The sequence below is a fragment of the Panthera onca genome, chromosome D3 (assembly GCF_046562875.1).
Source record: "Panthera onca isolate mPanOnc1 chromosome D3, mPanOnc1 haplotype 2, whole genome shotgun sequence".
NCBI classification, from domain to species: domain Eukaryota; kingdom Metazoa; phylum Chordata; class Mammalia; order Carnivora; family Felidae; genus Panthera; species Panthera onca.
In genome coordinates, this window is record NC_138350.1 from 35,199,952 (window position 1) to 35,222,648 (window position 22,697).

Here is a 22,697-nt window from a genome sequence, read left to right on the forward strand (position 1 = left end):
AGAGCCCAGATCCATTTTTCACCTTGGGTCCCTTGATGCAAAATACTCTCAAAATAGAATCAGAACTGCAGGCCTCTCAAAGTACATGCTTGACTGGTTTTTTTTTTTTTTTCCTTCTTCTTCTTTCTCTTCTAATGAGAAAGTTTAAAATCTACAAGAAATGATCCACAGAAGTACTAATGATTTGTTTTCCTTAACGATTTCAATTGCCCAGTTAGAAAATCACTAACATGTCATTTTGATTTCTCCCAAATCCTTAATAAGCTCCTCATCCTTCCCTTCCTTCCACTGATTCTCTGCTGGTTGTCTGATGACGAAAATAACTGGGTATTTCAGAAACATTTCTGTGCAGCTGGGAATGTAGGGGAGTACAATAAGAGGTTAAAAAAAGAGCAAAGAAACAAACAAACCCTTCCTTTAGCAACAGAGATGCATTTTCAGCTTATTAGAGAGCCCACTATTGTTCAAAGAGCTCCATGTTTAAGTGATGGCTTTGGATGATTTTTTTTTTAAAGAAAAAAATATCGAGGGTCTTTTATCACTATCTGTTTTAATGCAGTTATTCATGAGTGCTCTTGCCAAGAGCCATACAAAAATCCTCCATGTTTTTTTTTCCGATCCTGCCTAAGAAGGAAAAAAAAAAAAAAAAAAAAAAAACCCCGACATCAAAGCGTGAGGTTCAGAACTTGAAGAACTGAGTCAACCAGAACTCCACATTCTTTGAAGTCTCCAAGCCTCCTGCCTGCTTATTAAAAAAGACAGGCTAAGGAAAAGAAAATGCTAAATAGTGTGAGAAACAGATTAAAATAAACTAAAGTCTTTTCAGCCTTGTGATTCTATGACAAATACGGATTTGAAAACCGGGATGGGTAGTTCAAAACATCAGGGTAAATTAGCCGAAAAGCAGATGTGGCAATTTCCTTGATTTTCCAAAAAGGGTCTCGTTAATCTACAAAATTGCACTTAGATGCGACGAAAATTAGAGTAAGGAGGAAGGCCAAGGGCCAACTGCCCAGCGGTGTACTTTTAGCCCAGGTCCTCCAAGGCCACCTGCTGTTATTAAATCAGAACAAACTTTCACTGAACAAATCCGCGACAAAACTGTTACTTCCGGCGCAGGGCTCCGTTACGGACAATCAGCTCTTGATGGAGAAGTCTGCGGACCTCCGAGACAAAACTGTGTGTCCCCTTCACCAAAGGCAAGATGAGGACTGGAAGGCAGAATGTTTCTCAGCCACATCACCTCCACTCTCCCCACAGCCTACCTGTGCCACTTCTGTGGATGGACTGCAGTTTGCTTCACTTCCGGCCCCTCCCTATGTCAGCAGAAAGAGGGGGAATAAGGAAATTCCCTGTTACGCCCTACAGTGCTTCCCAGAGAAGAGGCCCCATCCATGCACATGGGATGAGGCAGAGTAGAGCCATAGCACAGCATTCACGACCCAACACCAGCAAGTACAGAGGCTAAAACCAGTATGACAGTGAGGATGAATGAAGGGGCTGGTTCATGCAACACGTCCCACGTCTACTTCTGTTTCCAGGTAGGTCACTTCCGCTTGGAAGATCCAACAGTCCACAATGGAACTGTAGGCTTGAAAAGCCTCAAGGAAGCAGGGGGGCGGGGCAGCAAGGGGGGTGGTTCCAGGAGGGGTTAGGACCTGTGTCTCAGCACTGATACTAACTCACTACTGGGAAACCCATATGGACGTACGACATGAAGGACATTTATCAAACTGTGAACAAGGAAAGAGCGATGGGCCGAACAATATCAACCAGGTTAAATGGAAGAGGGAGATAGACAGATCGGCGTTATCTTTTGATTTGGTAGCAAAACATAGATTCTTATGAAATGGGCATGATTCGCTTCAAAGATGGAACTGAGCTATTATAGAATCCAAAGGCAAGATGCAATCTTGAGAAATCACTAGATAGAGCCTACCTGCATTCAGGTGTGACCAGGTATAAATTATCCTAGAGAAGTTAATGAGGCTAGCACCACTAACATCTGACCATAGCTTTTCAAAGTAGTGTGAAAACTTACCTTTTCAACAGCAAACGTTCTTATCACATATTCTGCCAGTAGTTCTGTTTCTATTAGGGTCACTTTAATGTCTTTATATATCTCTGTGTCATCTGGCCAGTATTTGCAGCATTTGACCTTTAGAAAACACAAAGGAAATGAAGGCTTTAGGGTTGTCTTCCTTTTGTGTGTGTGTGTGTGTGTGCGTGTGTGTGTGTGTGTGTGTGTGTGTGTGTGTGTGTGTTTTGTTTTCTTTTTTGGAGTTCCCCAAATGATGGGCCACAGTATGACGTACGGGATAAAATTTGCACAGGAAAACAAAAGTTAAGTTGTCCACCTAAGAACAAGGTTTATTTTTTTTAGATCACCTGTGCTTCTTTTCTTACCCCAGAAGAAAACGAAGTTTGAGTTATAAGAGTAGTAAAGCCTAGGAAGATGGTCTAAAGTTAACAAGTTATATTTATACTGCAAATATCCCAGGTACCGTGACCATTCATTTCCTGTTTATCTCTATTCAGGGAAGCGCCTGGAAAAATAAACGGTAAAAGGTAGCTTACAACATTTTTTAGCTCCTCTGAATTTAAAATTCCTTCTAGGTCAGAAGTTGCCTGAACATTTTTGAGGAGGCGTGCGCAGGAAAGAGCCGACTGTAAAGATTAGAGATTTTTCTTTTTCCTGAAGAAGAAAGTCACTATGTGGTTTTCCCAAGTTAAAATTACACCTTCATTTTAATATAAGTAAATTCTATATACAAAACTTGGTAAAATATGAGCCGTCTTTCCATATTACCAGAAGCCTGTAATCTAAAGATATTTCAGGTGGAAGAAATTTGTTGGACTTGGCCCCTTCTAGAAATTGATTTTTCATCCTGTAGCTTTCCCAGAGCTCATGGAAGCCTGGAAGAAGAGCAGGAGGCTGGGCCAGGCCAAGGGGGCTGTCCCCGGGGCTCTGTCCTTAGCCTCTGCAATTCTGTCCTGAATTCCCGACAGCTTTTATCCATTCCTGTCGCTGTTCCTCCGTGGATGACTTCTGTACCTCTGGCCCTGTTTCTCCAAGTGCTGAATTCAATTTCAAACTTGTTTTGTGGGCATTTCCCACGGAGGTCCTGCCAGCACCGCCACAAAGGCAATGTGTCCAAAAGAGGATCCCTGGTCCCCCATCAGCTGTCCTCCACTGACTCCCCAGGTCAACGACACCATGATTTCTGTAGTTACCCAGGCACAAAACCTGCCTATTCCTTCTCCAAAACCAACGGCCAAGTCTAAGAGGATTTTTGAATTCTCTCTCCAATATGTTTTCTGACTTTTTGTTCCCTCTGTCACAATCTTAGTTCGGACTCTGGTACTTCCTATGTGGACACTCTCCCCATACCAACCCAGAAGAACCATTCCAAAGTGTAATCCCAGTGGCATTCACTCGCTCTGCTCAAGAAGCTTCTATTTCCAATGACTGCCCGTGAAATTAAACAGAAATGAAACTTAGCCCGGTATGTAAGGACCTTTTATTTATTTGGCCACAATGAACATTTTCTGCTATATCTTTTACTACTGTCCTTTTTACCACCATGTATTTGATGTCTAAAGACAAATGGTTTGCCCAGATCCCAGCTACTCATCCCATTCCTTCGGCTTGGACTATTCTCCCATTCGTACCCTCCCAGCTGAAGATTCTATCCATTCTTCAGAGTACATCTCAAATGCCACACCCCTTCAAAGTGTTTCCTCTAAGGATGTGAGCTCCCGGACCTCTCTCTCTTCTTGATCCTCTGATAAAGCGTGCCTGTTCTGTTAGTAGGACCCCCTTCTTACACTGCCTGGTCCTGCTTATTACTGGTCAGCATGCAAAGGGTGTTCAATTGCTTATTTTTGCAAGTCCTGCAAAATCTGCCATTGTATCCCCTACGTGCTAAAGTAGATCCATGTAGAATTGATCTCATGGAGCAAATCATAGGATCAGCGTAGGAAGGAAAATCCCAGATTGGGAGAGTTTACAAACAGAAGTGTGGGCTGAGATGGCCTTTTCCAGAATGCCAAGCACCTTGGTACACTAATGTTTCAAGTGCGGGACAGGAGTGGTCACTATCTTAGCTGCTTCCTCAGGAAACTTTCTGGCAGCTGATTCAGTACAGTTCTACGTAAGCTTTATTAGCTTTACTTGGCAAGATGTAAGCCAGACATGTTCGGGGCCGGGGACACAGTGGAGTGTTAAGGCAAAGACAGTCCCTGTCCTCATTAAATTTTTAGTCTTCTTTGGGAGTCTTTTTTTTTTTTCCCTCCTGGAAACAATATCTGTGACTTTATAAACTATAGATATAAGTATTATGGCTTATATATAATATGTCAAAGATTTATATTATGATACCTTTGCTGCATTTAAAATACTCCAGAATAGCAGGGATAATTTCTCCAGTTCCTCTCCTACATGTAAAGTGAATCTGGGCAGACCATGCATATTTGCGGTGATGTCTAATTTGACGGCAACCCTAATTTCGCATACAGAACTCACAATTACTTCACAGTGCTTCACAGTGCTAATGAACAAAGACACTTAGAAGGTACGTACGGGGGGGGGGGGGGTCCCTTCTATATTGGGAGACTTGCTTTACCCTTTTGTGATTCCAGTTACGCAAGCCGAAGGCAGTGGATAGATACAAATGGAGTATATATGGGCACTTCTAAAATTAAAGTTTTCGATGTTATGAACGTACAATTAAAAAAAAAAAACACCTACGTATTTCTCCGAAAATTACAAGAGAATAAAAACACTCACACCTGCATCCTATGCGTACTGGGTGTATCTTATCTAATAAAGACGCCTCGTTTGAATGCAATCGATGTAGGACATATCGCAAGGTCATCTTGTGTTTTAGTTCCTTATCCTCCCCATCCAAAGATTTTCAACAAATACGGGTGCCAGGGGCTTCAACACCTTGGAGGCGGGGACACCAAAAGCCCCTGCAATGTACTGAAGGCTTAGTGTTTCTTTTTGGGACCGTTCTTCCGATTCCCTCGGGCGAGCTGGGGTTCCACAGGGAATGTCACCCCTATGCACCCTCTGTGGCGGGCTCTGCCTGCTCTCCCCTCCACATCCCCTGTGCCTCCCCCCCCCCGCCCCGCCCCCACCGGTCAGATGCAGCCGGGCGCCCCACGTGTCTGCGGCAGGAAGCGGTCCTGGGGGCCAGGAGGTGGCCCTGGGGCTCTGGCTACAGCGGCGCCCCCCCAGGGACAAGTGCCGCTGCCTTCCAGGTGACCCGCGAGAGACCCTGGCAGCTCTGAGTGCTCCCCACGCTAACTCCGCGCCGCATGCATCACACCACCCGTGACTCACAGAAAGGAAGCCTTGGGGTTGCTTCCTTCCAGAAGGCATTACGGGCAGAGCTTTGTCCTGTGCGGAGGCACCTGGCTGGGCAGGCCCAGAAGAGGCGCACGAGCCATTTCGAATCCCGCCCTCTCCATCTCATCTCCCGCAATATCCTGAAATGGCTTGCCACATCTGTTTTTAGCCTACTAAAAACCTTTCTAAATTGGGTTCCTTTTAGTGTCTTTTTCACTGCTTGGACTGGTGTCAAGTTATTATTTTGCTACCAAAAAAAAAAAAAAAAAAAAGGTAAGAGGAAGGTATGCTTTTCTAGATGCAGCCTTTCCATGCCTGGGGAAATCTGGGGCCTGAGTCACCTCCTGGCCTCTAGGGTCTGCATACAGAGATGTTAGGCCCAATGGTTTGAGGGGCACCTGTTGGAGCCCAGGGACCGCAGAACCAGATGCTTCTTTCCTCTGATCTCTCGCCAGGCTTGGCTGCCTTTTGCAGCGGGCGCTACCTGCCCAACTTCTAGGACAGGCTGTGCCTCCCATGCACTCTGATTATGGAAGGCAACAGTCTCCATCCTGGAAAGCAAGGCTCTGATCAGGCTCATCTAATTACCTGGGCGCCCCAGGGCTGGTTCCACCGGGTTATCAACCAGGCATCAGCCTCTGGGCGCTGCTGCCTGCCCATCACCAGGGAGAGCTGCCGGGGTGCAGGAGGAAATCTCTGCCTCCAAGATGATGTGGGCGTGTCTTTGTTGGCTTTAAAATTCACAAACATGAAACAGGACAGAAAGCAGAATAGTTCCGGCATTTCTAACTGCCTAAAATAAAAAAAATCTTCGAAGCTGATCATTTTCAACCAGCAGCCCAGATGATCCCATATACAGTCAAGTCAAAGGACCCCTAGGGGTTTTATGCTCCTTAGGCTGGCAGCGCATTACCATTACCGACGGGGCATCCTGACATCTCTTGAGCAGGTTCTCAAACTTCAGCAGGCAATGGAATGCCCTGGAGGGCTTGTTAAAACAAGCAGGGCGCCACCCCAGTTTCTGATTCAGTGTGGGGCCCCAGAATTTGCATTTCAGACCAGCTCCCAGGTGGCGCTGCCGGCCTGTGGACCACACACCGAGTAGCCGGATTCGGACAACAGGCAAGTTGACTGCAGAGTCTGGCTCTCATTAAGGCTGATATGGGGCTGGGTAAGGACTCAAGTTTGCTCCACCTTTGGCTCTTCGTCTGTAAAGAGGGGATGATTTCAGTTCCTATGTCAGTCATTCGAAGATTAAGGGAGGGATTGCCAAATTTGTCTGCACATTAGAATCACTTTAGAGGATGGTTATTAAATTCCAGAGCCCAGGCCGTGCTCTGTGCCAATTAAATCATTATTTCTGGGGTGAGACAGAGGCGTTAGTTCCTTGTAGCTTCCAAGGCGACTCCCAAGTGCAGAGAAGTTTGGCAACCACTGTATTAAGGGATATAATGTAGTTAAAACATCTGTTCCAGTGATGTTTCATTCAAATAATGGATATTCTTCTTTTCTTCTTCTTCTTCTTTTAAAGTTTATTTATTTATTTTGGAGAGAGAGAGAGAGAAAGAGAGAGAGAGGCGGAGAGAGAGGAGAGACAGAGGATCCCAAGCAGGCTCTGCACGGTCAGCACAGAGCGCAACGTAGGGCTTGAACTCACGAACCGTGAGCCGAAATCAAGAGTTGGACACTCAACTGACTGAGCCACCCAGGCAGCCCTTTTCATTATTAAGTGATAATTTTGTGATCTGGACTACAGGTGATCACGGGACTTCAGAGGGCAAGAAGTCCACAAAAAGTCTAGAGACGTGAAGTGGGGTTCTCCAGAGAAGGAAGAAGGAAAACGCTTTGACATGTGTGCGTGGTTTCTGAGGGGAAAACAAAACCAGTAGAGACTCCAGTCTTCCTTTACTGTTCTTTCCCTGCAAACAATATTCTGGGGACCAGGAGGATTGGGGAGCAGTCCAGTCTTCCACAAGGGTGGTTTGATGAACTCTCAACAGAATTTAGGAAATGGTGTCTGTGATTTGCAGGGAGGAGACTCCTATCCAATAGAGCTGGGAGGAGTCCCAGAGAGAGCCAGCTTCCAAACACTCATTTTCAAGACCATTACAGCTGCCGCACTGAAGGCTCTCATGCTTGGATTTCAGCACTGGAAATCACTGCGTTCTCCTGACTGCGGCTGCACAGAGTGGCTCAGGGAGGGCAAGCGACTGGCCAGAGAGGGAGAGCCAGCACCGGTCAGGGCCGGCCTTCCTCCTGTCCTCTTCATTCCTTCCATTTCTCCTGCCCGAAAATAAAGAAACAGAAGAAAGGCAGGCACAGGGAGGGCTAGGGACTTGCTCCAGGAAATGAGCTAGATGGGCGGCGGGCGAGGGAGAGGCTACAGACCCAGGCGCTAGCCCCAGGTTCAAGGCTCTCTGCGCGGAGGCAACTCAAAGCGGATTATAATTTCTGCCAGGTCTGGCTTCAGGAACCGATACCAAGTGGAAAGCAATAATTTTAGCTACCTTGCCTCATCAGGAGCAAGAGAGGGTATGCTGGGCGGGGGCTGGGGGCTGGAGGGAAGAACAGAAACCATTGCTCATTTTTATCCAGGATCACAAACTGCTGTGTTTCTGCTGGTGCCTTCTGTATCACCAACCCTAGCAGCTGGCAGGAAGGAGCCTGGGGCAGAATGGGAAGGTCTATTTACGTGCACTGTGCATGGGTCCCAGGACTCGTTTTGCTAAGAAACTCATGAGTAAGAAGGCTTACGGAATTGAATGTGAGCTCTTAAACTGGGGGCACCATAGTGTGATCTAATAAACACGTCTGTAAAGGGGTAGAAGAGAAGAAAAAGAAAAAGAAAAAGTTACTGTTAAAAGTTTTCATTTGTCAAGAGAGTTTTCAACAGCCTTTAAAAAAAAAAAAAAAAAAAAAAAACAAAACCAAGAGCCATCCAAAGACAGAACGACCACAGTCCTATGTTCAGGGCCAGCTGAGTACAGCTCTGATAGAGATCTGGGATAGCAAGAGCTAGAACACTGCTACAAGCACAGTTACCAAAAAGAGCCCTAGCCAAGAACAGCTGGCAGCCAGGATCCCAAGAGAACAGATTTATTATGACCCCTCCCCCAATTTTTTATAGTGCTCTCGCAGCAATAAAAACATTCATTCATTTAAATACCCTGAAGATACAGATTGCTTAGGTCTCAGTGTGATGGAGTCATATAGACAAGCAATTGTTTTATTTTTCTTGCCAGTTAGCTTGTGGTGTCATAGCCAGTGACTTACGCTCTGGGAGCCCCAGTTGTCTCCCCTGGAAAAGAAGACAATAGCACTGATTTCTTAGGGAGGTTGGGAAGATCACCTGAGATAATACATATCAATACTTTGCACAAGTACCTGGCTCATAAGAGGGTCCCTAGTTCCTAGTTCCTAGTTCCAGACCTGTTTCCTATGGCCCTGGGGCTTCCCTTGGGCAACGTCCTTGAAAACCGTTTCAAAACCGGCACTAGATCCCGAACTTCCGGAGGTCGGGAAAGTTTGAATTTGAGAAAAGCACTTCATAGCCTGAGTAAATCCCCCTTTCACGCCTTCAAGCTCCTGTTGAACTCCCCTCCCCACCTGCAAAGCTTCTGGCTGTCTATCTGGTTTGCCAACCACACCAATTAATTAATGTTACATACACTGCCTACAATGACGCACAAGGCCACACCCATGTCCGTAACGTTTGTTTTCACCAACCGCAAAGAAACGCATGGGCTGATGTGACTCTTGTGGCATTTTAAATGTCCACTTGCAGACCACCTGAGGAATCTGTCTTGTCCCTTTTCTCTCTACTTCATGTGGATGAATAGCGTCCTAGATCTAGAGTCCAGCTAGATCAGTAAGTGTCAGCTCTACATATATCCAGACGGCTTGTCCTCATCTTCTTCAGTAGATCTGGCTTTGACTTTTAGCTATTCCCCAAATGTAAGTCCTCCCGCCATAGGAGGGACATTCCCCACTGCTAAGGACAACAGAAAGAGCGGGTCACATACTCTAAAGATCATTCTGAAAGATGAGTTTCAGAAACCTTTTAAGCAATGATAACATCACGTGCGTATCTATATCTACATCTGCATCTATATTTATATCTACGTATCTCCCGAGGCGATATTTCTTAGAGTGAAATCTGATATATTTTTTGAGAAAAAGAATCCATATTTTTGTCTCTCATTGGGAGTCTTCATTTGTACCAGGGTAACAATTTAGATCTACACGGGACTTCTCAGTTCATAAAGTTTTCTAACTGTTGACTTGGTGCGAGTCGCAAAAAGAGCTCTGGCTAGACCATACGGAGGTTACCATCATTCTAAGTTCTAGAATGATCGGACTGCATGCCACCTTGCACTAATTTTGTGGGGCCATAGCATTATCTCTATTTTATGAATACATAATCTGAAGCTTGGAGATATGAAAAGACGGACTTAGAAATTTAGGTGGTCGACACTGTGCCTTCGATGTAGCCAAGCCTGTGTCTGAGCTCACGACAGTGGCATCTAGGCTGTCCTGCCAATCATCCAGACAGCCTCAAAAGCCCACGATGAGCAGAACCCAAACCAGGCATCGCTGGGGTAAAGAGAGCAATGAGCTATGGTTCTAATGCTTGTGAAGAGACAGGTATGTAAATTACAAATCTGACTCTGACTCACAGCAGAATGAGAGGCAAGCTTAGTAGTCATGGATACATTCCCCAGAGCCAACTGTTTGGGTTCAAAGCTTGGCCTCTTTTTTCGGCTGTGTGACCGTTGGCATGTTACCAAACCTCTCTGTGGCTCCGTTTCTCCCTTTGTAAAATGGGGATAATCATAAAGTTTTATCAAGATTAACTAGATTCTTGTTTGTAAAGCTCTGAGAACATGCTTGGCACAAGTGAATGTTTGTGAAAACTAACAAATAAAAACTGCTATTGGAAGTCAGAGGAAAGAATATTAATTCTAAAGGAAGAGATTCAAACCTGTACAAGGGAGACTACATCACAGATGAGAACAGAAGGATGAAGTTCAGTTTCCATGGGTGGACGGACTAGGGAAGGCGTTCTAAGTGGTGAAAGTTGGCAGAGGCATCTCCAGGAAGCCTGAGTGGTCCGGAGTCCCTGTCGGGCTGGCGGGAGGGGGTGGTGGTGCCCGGAAGGATGGGATTCTCCCAACAGCAGTTAAGTACAGTTCCCGTTTCGTGGTCTCCAATTGTTCTGACACTGTCCTGGCTAACTTTGGTGCGATGATTTAAAATAACAGAAATGGTGTAGGGATAGAAGGTGTGTATTCGAGCAGCGGAGGAGAATGCAGAAAATGGATTTCTGCAGGACCAACATTTTTAAAGGGTACTTAGTCCCTTTGTGTGAGCGTGCATAATCACTGGAACCACCTCGGGGCTCTGTGCAGCCGAGCCAGCTGCCGTGCAGGGTGGACTGCTAAGTGCAGAGTGCAAGCCGGACGTTGGGATGCATGTATGAGTGGGTTGGGTACAGGGGAGCTAGGGACAGGTGATTGCCCAGGTTCACGTGTCAGGCATCTCTGTCACCAGCCGCTGGGTAGTCAGCGGACAGCGGCCTGCAAAAGCCAGATGGGGGTGATCACCATAACGGATGCACCTCAGGGTTCCTAGAGCACGTGAGCTCAGGGACTTGGCCAGATGCCTCTCCTAGGCTCCCAGGATGTGACCTCTTGGGATTAGTTACAGACCAGAAATGTTCTTGAAAACACACCCATACACACATTCTGTTAGGCAGAGGTATCTAACATTTTATTTTTAAGGACCACTGATAAAAAAGGCTTTTCTAACCTCTCTTGAAAAATATATTTAATGATGACACAGCATAGTGTAATGGCAAGAGGCCCGGTTGGCATGCAGGAGGGCTTGGGGCTAATTCTAGCTATATTACAATCTAGCTGTGTGACCCTGTGAAAGTCACAGGAACATCCTGGTCCTCGGTTTCCTTATTTGTAGAAGAAGGTAAGTAGATTACACGACTGTTAAAATGATCTCAAGTTTGAGAATGATCCAATTACATGACTCTAGAATGAGTTTCTTTGGAAGCCACATTGCATTAGTGGTCAAGAGTGTGGTTCTGGAGTTCCAGTCGTGAACTGACAGTTACCAGCTGTGGAACTTTGGGCCAGTTTCTTAACATCTGAAGTCTTTAGTTTATTATCTGGGAAATGGGGACAGCACAATGCCTGTATCACAGAGCCATGGTGAGGGTCTAGAGACCCACCACATTGGTTAGCCTGTGAGGAATTTCCACTAGCTCTTAGTGGGGGTTGGCATTGTGCCCTCTTACCATTGTGTCAACACCTCTATTATTAAAAAGGGAATAGCTCATAGTCTAGCACACTGGGTGCTCTATTGATTACAACAGCTCGCACTCTCTAGTCTATGCCAGGATAAGGAAGACAATGAGTTTTAATTTCAGAAGCATGGATCTGGGGTAAATTCCTCTGAGATACTCTGGCATATACTCTTGTTCCAATGAATCTCTTTGGGAAGGTAAATAGCTCTAAGGGTGAAGGAAGCACGAAAGAGGATCTTCTATGAGTCACCGGCCTCCCTGGGGGCCTCAATATCTTCATTTGTTCCTTTGCACTCTTCCTTAGGTCATCACAGGAATTGCTAAACAGAGCAAGAGACTTTGAAGAATTTAGGCACCTGCCTAATTCTTGACTGTACATTATATAAGTGTATCCTAAGTTTGGGAAATAGGTGCTTCAACCAGTTGAATGGATTGAAACGTCTACAAACTCACTCTTGTTTTTGGACTCTCTACCCTGTAACATCAGAAATGAATCTATCATTGGTGAGATGATGAACGTACCATGCTTTTCTACAAGAAAAATTCTCTGTCCTTCTATAATTTTAAGTGATAAGGGTTCTGTTTCTATTTCAAGGTAGAGAGTCTGAAGCTAAGAGAGGTAAACCCCAAAAGAATGAAGTTGTGCATAGTCACAAAACCATTCATTGAACTATTTCGCATCTTTGGCCCTCTTCTCTGGGAGGCCCCCAACATTGACTCACATATTTACTTGGCCAGATAACCCCAAGCCTTAAAAGGCAGAGCAAGGCCTCAGAAGATGAAGTTAGCAGGTCGAAAAAGTAGACGTGGGAAAAACTTTTTGCATTCCAGATAGGACACCATTTACTGTGGGTTTCGACAGATTATTCAATAGGATATACCTGCAGTGTGCAAAGTAGGGGAAAAACCAATTTCCGAGTGCTCATGTGAGCAGAACAAAGGTGGAGGCCTACTGCAGCCTTGAGATCATCCCATATTTCATGCAATTACGCTGCCAACAAACTACAGCTGTATGCTGCCTGTGCAGGTACAAATGTGACCGGGGCTGCGCTATAAGAGCCTCAGACTAGGATGCTCTTGTCCCAGTTGCACTGTCCATCTGCTACACACTCAGGCCCTCCACACTCTTAAGCATTTTATAGACACTAGGGCAGGTGACCACCTCCATGCACCCCGGAGACAACTGCAGATAAAGTTCGTAACGGAGTGAGACGAGAGAGGGTCTAAGGCCAGCCCGGTAAAACAGGGAATATGGTGGAAGGACGGACACCGATGAACACGAGGATTTTCCAGGACCTGCCAGTTCAGCAAGAGACAGGGCTTGACAGTAATGACCATAAAAGCCAGCACTCCGGCAAAGTCATCTCCATGGGTTTGGCCACACTGAAAGAGCTGAGCTGCACGCAGCTGGCAGTTACCCAGGGAGCCAGGAGAGTGTATTTGGAGAAACACTTGTTATTCAGACCTGCAAATTTGCTTTCATCCTATAATATCCTGCCGCTGTGGCAATATTGGAGATGGCTGATAGGAACGCATGAGATAACTTAGAGCGGGTAAAGCATTGGCTCCCAAGCCTGATTTCTAACTCATCATCAGCTGGGTAAAAAAATCACTTCGCCTTTTTTTTTTTTTATTGAAAGGGACAAATGGATTAGGAAGAACTGTTAAGAACTTAATGCAAAAGGGTTCATTAGGTGGGCTGAATGTAGATTTACTGAACTTCATTCACGTCCATAATGAGCGTGTTATACGCACATGTGTGACTTAAGATTTCAGCCTGTTCTCCCAACATGGAAGAAATCAAGGGAAGGAGATCAATAAAGACAAATCTCCCTTGTACCAAATAGGTTATTTTGCATTAGCTTATATTCTTTTGTAACTATTCTTCCACTTCTTCAAAAACATTTACTGACTATTTTCTAGTACTTTCTATGTGTCTGGCCTTTTGGGACTCACAGATGAGATAGGCTAGTCTTTGCTCACAGAGGCCTGGGGTCTGGTGGGGGAGGGCAAAATGGTACCCAAAGGTGTGTTGTTCTCTCTTGTGTGCAACTGTGTGTCATGCCTTTAATATTGGATTGTAAATGTCTTTTTTTTTAAACCTTTAAAAAATTTTTTTTATTTTTATTTTTAAGAAAGAAAGAGAAAGAGAGAGTGCTAGCAGGGAAGGGACAGAAAGAGGAGACACAGAATCCAAAGCAGGATCCAGGCTCTGAGCTGTCAGCCCAGGGCCACCCATACAGGGCTTGAACTCACAAACCGTGAGATCATGACCTGAGCTAAAGTTGGATACTTAACCAGCTGAGCCACCCAGCCGCCCCTGGATTGTAAATGTCTTAAAGGCGGGGATCTTCCCTTCTGTTTTTCTGGCCCTCACCTACAGCAGGTTGAGAGGTCATCTGATACCTGCACGTTAAGGAATTGTCCCAGAAGAGCCACAGGAGAGATGGACAAAGACTCCAAGGGGTTAAGATTTCTGCCGTGGATGCCATCAGAGAAACAGGAGGTGTGTGAAAAAGATAGGAGCCTGATCCTGTCTTCCCCACAGGAAATTCATTAATTCGCTGCGACAATGCATACAGAATCCAGAAGACACAATGGTCTGCACCTAGAACGAACGACAGCTGGTTGTTCCCAAAAAGGCAGACAGCATTTCTGAAACTGAGGTAAGGATGTGCAAGTAAGGGAAGGAGGGAGGCAGAGAGAGAGAGAGAGAGAGAGAGAGAGAGAGGTAGAAGGAAAGAGAGAGATATGAATATATTTGGGAAGAAACTTGGATCAGGTGCAGGGATTGTGGCAGTTCTGAAAGAGGTCTAGTCTAGTTACCCAAGTGAGCAAATGTGGAGGAGGGCAATAGCTAGTCTTAAAAAAAAATGTAGGTATTACACACACACACACACACACACACACACACACACACACACTTGCTCATATAAACACGCATATTTATTTACAGGCACACTATTAGAAATTTTCTGGAAGTTGGGGTTAGCATTAGAGGTATCATATTTTACATAAGAAACTTCATTACTTTAAGCCCTAAAATGCAGTACTTAGAATTTAATTTAAAACATGGGGTGCCTGGGTGGCTCAGTTGGTTAAGTGGCCGACTTTGGCTCAGGTCATGATCTCAACAGTTTGTGACTTCGAGCCCTGCATTGGTCTCTGTGCTGACAGTTCAGAGCCCAGAGCCTGCTTCAGATTCTGTGTCTCCCTCTCTCTCTCCCCCTCTGCCACTCATGTGTCCTCTTTCTCTTGCTCTCAAAAATAAATTAACATTAAAAAAAATTTTAAAAAGGACATAATAAACCTTCAGTAAGATTGAAGAATAAAGTTACGTGGTTTTCTCCTTGCTTTATTCTGAGAGTATCTGTTTCCTTTAGTCTCACATTTTTCAAAATTGTCACTCAATTTAGTAGTCAATGAAGTGTCTCCTAGTGAAATGAATTTATTCTGCAACTGTATCCATTTTTGCATGTCCTTTATACCACAGTTTACCTTTCAATTAAATAAATTGGCTATCCAAACTGGGTTGATGGGCCTTAAGTAACAATCAGGGTTCTCTAACGGATCTGGGGAGAGTAAGATAACTATTTCCGTGCATAAGGAGATAGTTTTCCAGATGCAAAAGTCATACTTGCAGCTACACAGAACATGATGGGGTGTACATAGATATCTCTATTAGATGACTCTGCAAGAGTTCTCCAAAGGAGCCACATTCTCCCCAAACCCCCTCCCTGCGGCATGCAAAGAGACAGATGTGGTGCTGCCGGTCAGAAATGTGTGTGGAAGGGAAGACTGCTTGATTGTGCCGGTTGCTAACCCAAGGCATCATTATAGACATTTTTGAGAACTTTCGAAAAGAGTACCTTCTCTCAAAATCCTAATTTACTGTAGTCAGATTAGATCATTTTTGAAAAGAAAGTTTATAAATTATAAACCGGCATCTTTACGGTCTGCACAAATTAAATATACATAGAACACCGACAGAATTCGTCCCGGTTGGTATTTAATCACCCACTGCAGTATTCTGCTCCAGACCTACAAAATTCATGTATACTAGTGCGGAATAAATAGGAGTGGACAGCTCTGTCCTGAGGAAGAGACCCTCCTGTCCTTCTACTGAATTCATTCCCTTTTGAGAATCCAGACTCCACACTTTCCTCCCCGCTGCTGGTGTTCAGAGCGGAGGCAGTGAGCACCAGGGAGGTCCCGAGGCCACGGGCATTAAAACAGATCTGAGCTGCAGATGCCGTCTGTTATTCAAATGGGTCTCCAGCCAGAACGTAAACAAGAAACATACAAACGTTCCTCATATAAACACGGAATTTTAGAGGTCACTGGGCCCATTTCTGTTCATTGCGAAGATGCGTAAACTAAGGCTGGGCGGTGAGAACCCACTTGGTTTAGTCCCTGAGAGATGCCCCCAAGGCCCTAGTGTTCCCCTCTGTCAGTTCTGCGAGGCCTCTGGCTCCCGGCCGCCCCAGATTCCTGTGCAGCTTGGTCCTGCTGCCACCAACCTCATCTTGCTGACATCCTCCCCGATTCATACCTTCTTCCTAAGACAGGAGCATGCCAGCTCCTACTCCAGGCTGACCCCCTTCCCCGGCGTTCCTGGGCCTCCCTAAAATAGCGATTTGTCCAACTTCCTTAAGTCTCTCAGCCCAGGGCCTTGCTCCTATCGTCACCGGGGAAAACGGACACCATCAGGAGAGGGTGCTGGTTCAAGTTTTCTCTTTATGTTTTGGTTCTGTTTATTTAAATGCACCCTCGTCCGTCTCTGTTATCCTGGCTCAGAGGAAACGCTGTCACCTCTCATAAGGATGAACTGAAGACCAGCGCTCTGGATGCCCTGCTTCCTGCCCCCTTGGGGAGAAAACTCCCTTGGCTGTCCACGTGCTGATGTTCAGTTTCTCTCCCTCTCCCGATTCTTTCCTCAACCCATAATACTTTCAAAGGCCTTCCACCTTTAAAATAGCCTTTGATTGTTCAATGGTCCTCTGTCTGCTGCCATATTTCTTTCTCTCCCCTTCTCAGCTAAGCCTCTGACGAGCTCCCACTCCGTCTGTGTGTTCTCGTTTTCTGCGGTGGCCTTGACTCTGCAGACTGCCTTCCGTCCTCCCTGTCTGTTGTGCCTACAGGTCATTAGGTCACTCGACCTCCGTTTCACCCACTCATGCTCTCTAATGTGTTCTTGACTTCCTTCTGGGGAACTTCTTCCTCCCTACGGGGTGGCTTGCCATTTAGGGGCCCTGGCCAGCGAGGGATGAGCATATGAACCAACCTGGAGGAGTCAGATGCTCTGGTCCCTGTAATGTGAATCCTGAGCACAGTGAAAACGGGCCGGAAGTTGTCGGCACGCGTCCTCTCCGTGCCGGCACCTTGACCAGACTGGCCATGAGGAGCCTCCTCCACTCACTGGCCCTCTGGAGTTGGTGCCTTGTTTCCTGTCTGTTTGCAAGCCGTATTCTTCACATCAACGTGCTGAGCTCCTAATGTTCTTCCAGTAAATTTCCCTTTGGCTTAAATGAACCTGAGTTGATTTCTGTTGCATATAATTGAAGGACTCGGATGGGTCTTCCCTCTGAAGCTACTCAGGCAGAAGGTTACCAAAGACTTTTCCTTGTTACATCCAATGGCTATCTTTTTCTGCCTTACATACTCTCCTTCTGCAGGACCTCCACTATGTCCCCTTTTCCACGTCATTCTGTCACTCAGTCCTTCAGGGGCTGGCTCTCTGCTTCCCACTCCTCAAGTGCACACCCAGCTCTCTGTGATAAACATTCTTGCCATGTTCATTTTGAACACATCTCCGCAGTCTCCCCTGGGGAAACTAAGGGAAACTATGTCTCTGCCTAGAGCACCCTTTCTTCCCTTCCTTTCTTCCCTTGCTGATTAAACCCTAGTTGCTGCCCCCGCACTCAGCTCCATAGACCACATTCCTCCGGGAAGCATTTATTAGCAAACCCCTCCGACGTCACCTTCCAGTCTGACGGGAGGTGACTCTTGTATGAACTACCCGAGCCTTCTGAAACCTCTGTCATAGAATTGGGTCCCCACGTTTGCCTCCTCATTCCTGTGGACATGCTTAACGTATCTGTGTAGCTCTGGCCTCTTGTGTCTACATACATTGACAGGTATCCTGCACTGGCTTGTTCCCTGAAGGAACCCTCCCCCCTCCACCTTGTCAGTGATTTTCCTCTGTCCCCGTGCCCCTTTCTTTACCTGTGCCTTCCATCTTTGCTTCCAATTACATCTTCTTTTCAGACTCCCAACTCTGCTCATGTCCACCGCATCACCACCACCACTGCCTGACCACATGGGTGCTCTCCCCATTATAGTCACATCCCGACCTTTTCTCACCTCTAGGTGCCGTTCCATCTCCTTTCTTTGATTTACGTCCCCAAGAACAAGCTACGTACCAAAGACAGGGAGCGGGGGCCTTGTGGAATTGTGGAGAGAGCACGGCCTTTGGAGTGAGACATTCTAGACATTCCAGCTCTGTGGCCTTAGCCAAATTATTTAACCTCACTGAGCTTTAGTTTGCTAACTTTGAAAATAGAAATCTTTCTATGTATCTCATAGGGTGGCCATGCTAATTCAAAGAAGTAAGGCTTGTTCAGTCATTTAGCAGAATGCTTGGCACAGAATAGGTGCTCAATATATTTTGCTGACCTACCTTTCCCTAGAGGTACCTGGCCTCTCTGCAGCTTTTGTCAACACTGCTTACCTTCTCCTTCTCGTTGAAACTGTATCGTCTCTTAGTCACGATCGTGGAGTCTCTTGGTTCTTACCTAATTTCTCTTATACATCATTTTCAGTCTCCATTCTGAGTCCCTCTTTCCCTGTCTGCCCCGAGATACAGATATTCACTGGTACTCTGTCTCCCTGTTTTTTGCCCACAAATGCCATGCTTCTGTTACAGTGGTGATCACCTTGCATTATAACTTTTTGTCTGCCAGTCTTTCTAGCTGTTAGATCATGTCATGTCTTTCCATCTTGTTATCCTTTGTCTAGTCCAAAGCCTAGCACACAGTAGATACTCTGTAAACGAAGGGAGAATCACACATTTAATAGTCTCTATGTCTTCAGCACATGTATCCCTCCAGAACTTTCTGGAAAGCCCCACATTGTTCATTCAGCATCTCAAAGTCAGCATGTCCAATATGAATCATGCTAGTTTCTTCCTAAACTTGCCTTTCTTTTTGGGGGGCTGAGGCAGAGAGAAGGGATACATACTCATTCTTGGTCAATATTCTTTATAGCATTCCATGTCACAATGGTAGAAACCTTGTTGCATAATTCAGTTCTTTTCCCTTATTAGCATCCCCAAATCACACCCAAATTGTGGGTCTCCCATAAATTCCCAATGCCACGGCCACAACTCAAGTGCACATCATCTCTCACTGAGAGTCTGAAAGTCTTGCTCCAACCTGACTTTGTCTCCATGCCTTCGGTCACCTTTCTGCAGTGGCTGCTAGAACTGCCTTTCAAAAGCACTAATTAGAACACACGATTCACCAGCTCGGTGCCTTCTGTTACAACAAACACAGCACCTCACTTTCTACCTTTGCCTCTGCCTTGGAAGGCCGCAACTAGCCCTCCAGACTCAGCTGTACTTCCCCATCAGAGCTCACAGCTGTGTCAGACTACTCGCTCCTTCCCATCTTGCCATCTACTTCTTTTCTCTGTGTTTTCCTTTTTTTAAAAATTCTTTTTAAATGTTTGTTTATTTTTGAGAGACAGAGTACACGCAGGGGAGGGGCAGAGAGAGAGGGAGACACAGAATCCAAAGCAGGCTCCAGGCTCCGAGCTGTCAGCACAGATCCCGACATAGGGCTCGAACTCACAGACCGCGAGATCATGACCTGAGCCGAAGTCGAACACTTAACCGACTGAGCCACCCAGGCGCCCCTCTGTGTTTTCTCTACAGTGGTTGCCTGTTCCTTGAGGACAAGTGCATCATAAACATCTTTGTATTTCTTAATGCCATAGATATGGTAAATATATCATTAAATGTTGGAGACCCTGGGCTGAAAAGGGAGTAGAAAGCCAACCTTTGGGTTTAATTTGCGAACAAGACAAACTGGGCTGTTTCATGAATTTTCTAACTTTTAAAGAGGGGAACTGAGAAAATCTTTGGGCAGAGAAAACCTCAAAGGCTCAGTGGGGCAGCTAGGGAAGCATCCTTCCTGGAGGAGCTGGCTGGCATGGAGGGGTCTATAGTGGGTCCCTCTCCTCCTGCTGATAGCTCAGTCCTTTGCCTCCTGGGTGATATGCTGGGGGTAGATGATGTGAAGTGTGGCAGTGCCTGGGTGGGAATCATCACATACTATAGTGCCGACTACCTCTTTTCCCCCTAGTTTTTGTTAAAGTTACAGAGGGAGGTAAGGCTTGAACCAGCTACATTAATACGATCTTTGACATGGTTGATGGTAAATCGAAATGGAGAGGAAGGTTTGTTGAACGAGTATAAATTAATCAAAGGCGAGTACTATAATTAACCAGCTCATAAAATATCCATCTTAAATATCCAGTTCATTAAAAAGATCTATAAAAGGCAATGGTGAGAGTTCAAGACAGAAAAATTTTAGTTATGTCTATATAAAAAGAACTTGTCTCTTCCCTTTCAGGTATGAGTTTGATGTCTTGGAAGAACTCCAGAGATTTTATACAAATATTGTTGGTATTTTGTACCTTTAGGCATTACCTATGTTATTCTTACTATTAACCAATATTTCCACATTTTATAAAGGGGCAACCTTGCCTCTCTCTTGCTTCGTTCGTTGATCCTAAATCTGGTAACTTTTGGAGAGAAGCAGATGTTCTTTGTTGTACATGACAGGGGGCACTTGGAATCTTAATATACCTTCCTTGCATGTGAATTAGAACGTTAATTCTGACATAAAGCGCTCATCTTACACTTCTTTCTTTTGTTATTCTTTTAGTGACAAGTGTTACGAAATAAATCAGAGGGCAGCCTCTTTGGTTTGATAATAATCTTTAAAGCATCCATTTAGGTGGTTCTGTGCATCCTCTATACTGAGAGAGGCTAACACCTCTGGCCTTCACTTCCTTTAGACCCAAAACCCTTTATCACCTGTTATCAGAACTATTCAGAGCAACTCAAAGATAATTTTCCTATATGACTATCAGACCTCATTTGGATTTTTAATAAACAGTCACATTCTAATGAGGTCTTCATAAAACTGACTAAATATGTTTAGAAATCATTAGCTTAAATTACCAGCGCAAAAATCTCCTTTGGGAGTCCCGCAGATTTGGTTATAAGACTTTTGGCAGATGGATTAGCCCAACAGCACAACAGAGTTTCTGAATCTCCACACAAACGGTGTAAATGGGAATGCCTGGGAAACAGGCGACTGGATAAAAAGCGAAATGTCCCTCAGGTGGGTTCATTAAAGAGGGAAAACAATCACAGCACATTCCAGAGCAATTGAAATGCCAGGTGTGCAGCCGTCGGCAGGTGCCAGGCAAACTGACAAGGGTCCCTCCCCAGAACACACCGGCTGAAAGGGGATGCATGGCGGTGACAAGGAAGTCTCAGATAATGACAGGTCCTGGCAGATGTACCGGGGACCCCGCTGGAGGGAAGTGCAGCGTCTGTGTCTTCTGCACCAGGTGTGGCAACAGGGAGGGCTTCCCAGAGGCTCCAGCACGGCAATTAGAGCCGCCTAATGCAGAGCGCTTCAGGGCAAAAATCAGGGGAAAGCGGGTTCCCAGCTCTGACTTAATGAATCAGCAGCAAGTCTGTGTAAACAAACAGGCATCCGCTTAGCTCATGCCTAATTCATGAAGGACACACCATGTGCAGTAAACATGTTAAGCAGGTAGTGGTGGCCCTTAAAAACCGTGTCATTTTGATTTCTTCGGTGGTTTGTTGTTGCTGTTTTTAAGCATGGAGAATGGGGAAGTAATCTCTAAACAAATGTGCAGGATTAACAACGGGAAGTGGCTTGGAATAAAGGGCAGTGCCTTTTCCCGGAGGGAATGTGACCTCTTGTCAAAACCCCCCCAAATCACACCTGACATTTCAAGGACAGATGCCATTAAATTCATTACTAACTGAAGACAGACCGATCCACCGGGCTGATGGTAACAAGGTGAGGATTCTTCAGGGCTAACCGCATCCCTACAAACCTGGTAAGGATGTGGAAGGATTTTTTTTTTAAAAAAATAAGCTTGGGGCGCCTGAGTGGCTCAGTCGGTTGGGCGGCCGACTTCGGCTCAGGTCATGATCTCGCGGTCCGTGAGTTCGAGCCCCGCGTCAGGCTCTGTGCTGACAGCTCAGAGCCTGGAGCCTGCTTCGGATTCTGTGTCTCCCTCTCTCTCTGCCCCTCCCCTGTTCATGCTCTGTCTCTCTCTGTCTCAAAAATAAATAAACGTTAAAAAAAATTAAAAAAACAAAAAAACAAGCTTACCAGACCTAAAATGATGGGTTTCTTTACTCCTGTGGGCTTTCATTTATGGGTTAATCTGAAACCCAGTCACCCTCCCCCCTTTTAGCTGCATACTTTTCGCTGGAATTTCCATGGTTACTTGTCCGAAGGAATCGTTTCCGGCAAGAAAACCAACAGTGACTGCCCTGAATGGGATGCGTCCAAGTGCCTGATGGAAGGAACAGACCATCACCTCAGGGCCTTTCTTTTTTATTTTTCCAAAGCCAGGTAACTCAGAACGAAGACTAGCTCCCTGCAACATGGGCCATGTCCACGAGACAGTGGGCTTTAGTGGGTGAGCGGTTTTGTTTTGCCTTTTGTCATTGTAGTAATTTCAAGGCACGGTCTTCTTTTGACCTTTCCGCCGAAGAACTATACTGTCCTCATCCCTCCTTAAAGTAATAAAAGGGTTATATGAAACTAGCTCCCTTCTTCAGTCACTGTGTCCAGAGGAGAGGAACCTTGGGAATTTCCATTAGGCGAGAAAAGACCATGCAGGCCTTTATTTATCATTTTCTTAAAACCCGTAGTACTTGTTATTTTAAAATGATCTACTTTTCAGACTAAT

The 22,697-nt window shown here is 45.5% G+C and overlaps 1 protein-coding gene across 6 annotated transcripts in view; it reads right to left on the reverse strand.

Annotated features, from left to right (window-relative positions):
- The window catches only part of PTPRM (protein tyrosine phosphatase receptor type M), a 796,527-nt gene that overhangs the window by 29,884 nt on the left and 743,946 nt on the right, over positions 1 to 22,697 (reverse strand). For 4 of the 6 annotated variants that reach the window (XM_060613276.3, XM_060613283.3, XM_060613278.3 and 1 more), the window contains 2 exons: positions 2,042 to 2,158; positions 1,266 to 1,316 (listed from right to left, as the gene is read on the reverse strand). In XM_060613276.3, coding sequence (XP_060469259.1) covers positions 1,266 to 1,316; positions 2,042 to 2,158 — 168 coding nt within the window. The remainder of the gene's footprint in view (positions 1 to 1,265; positions 1,317 to 2,041; positions 2,159 to 22,697) is intronic. The other 2 variants (XM_060613277.3, XM_060613280.3) reach the window with 1 other exon arrangement.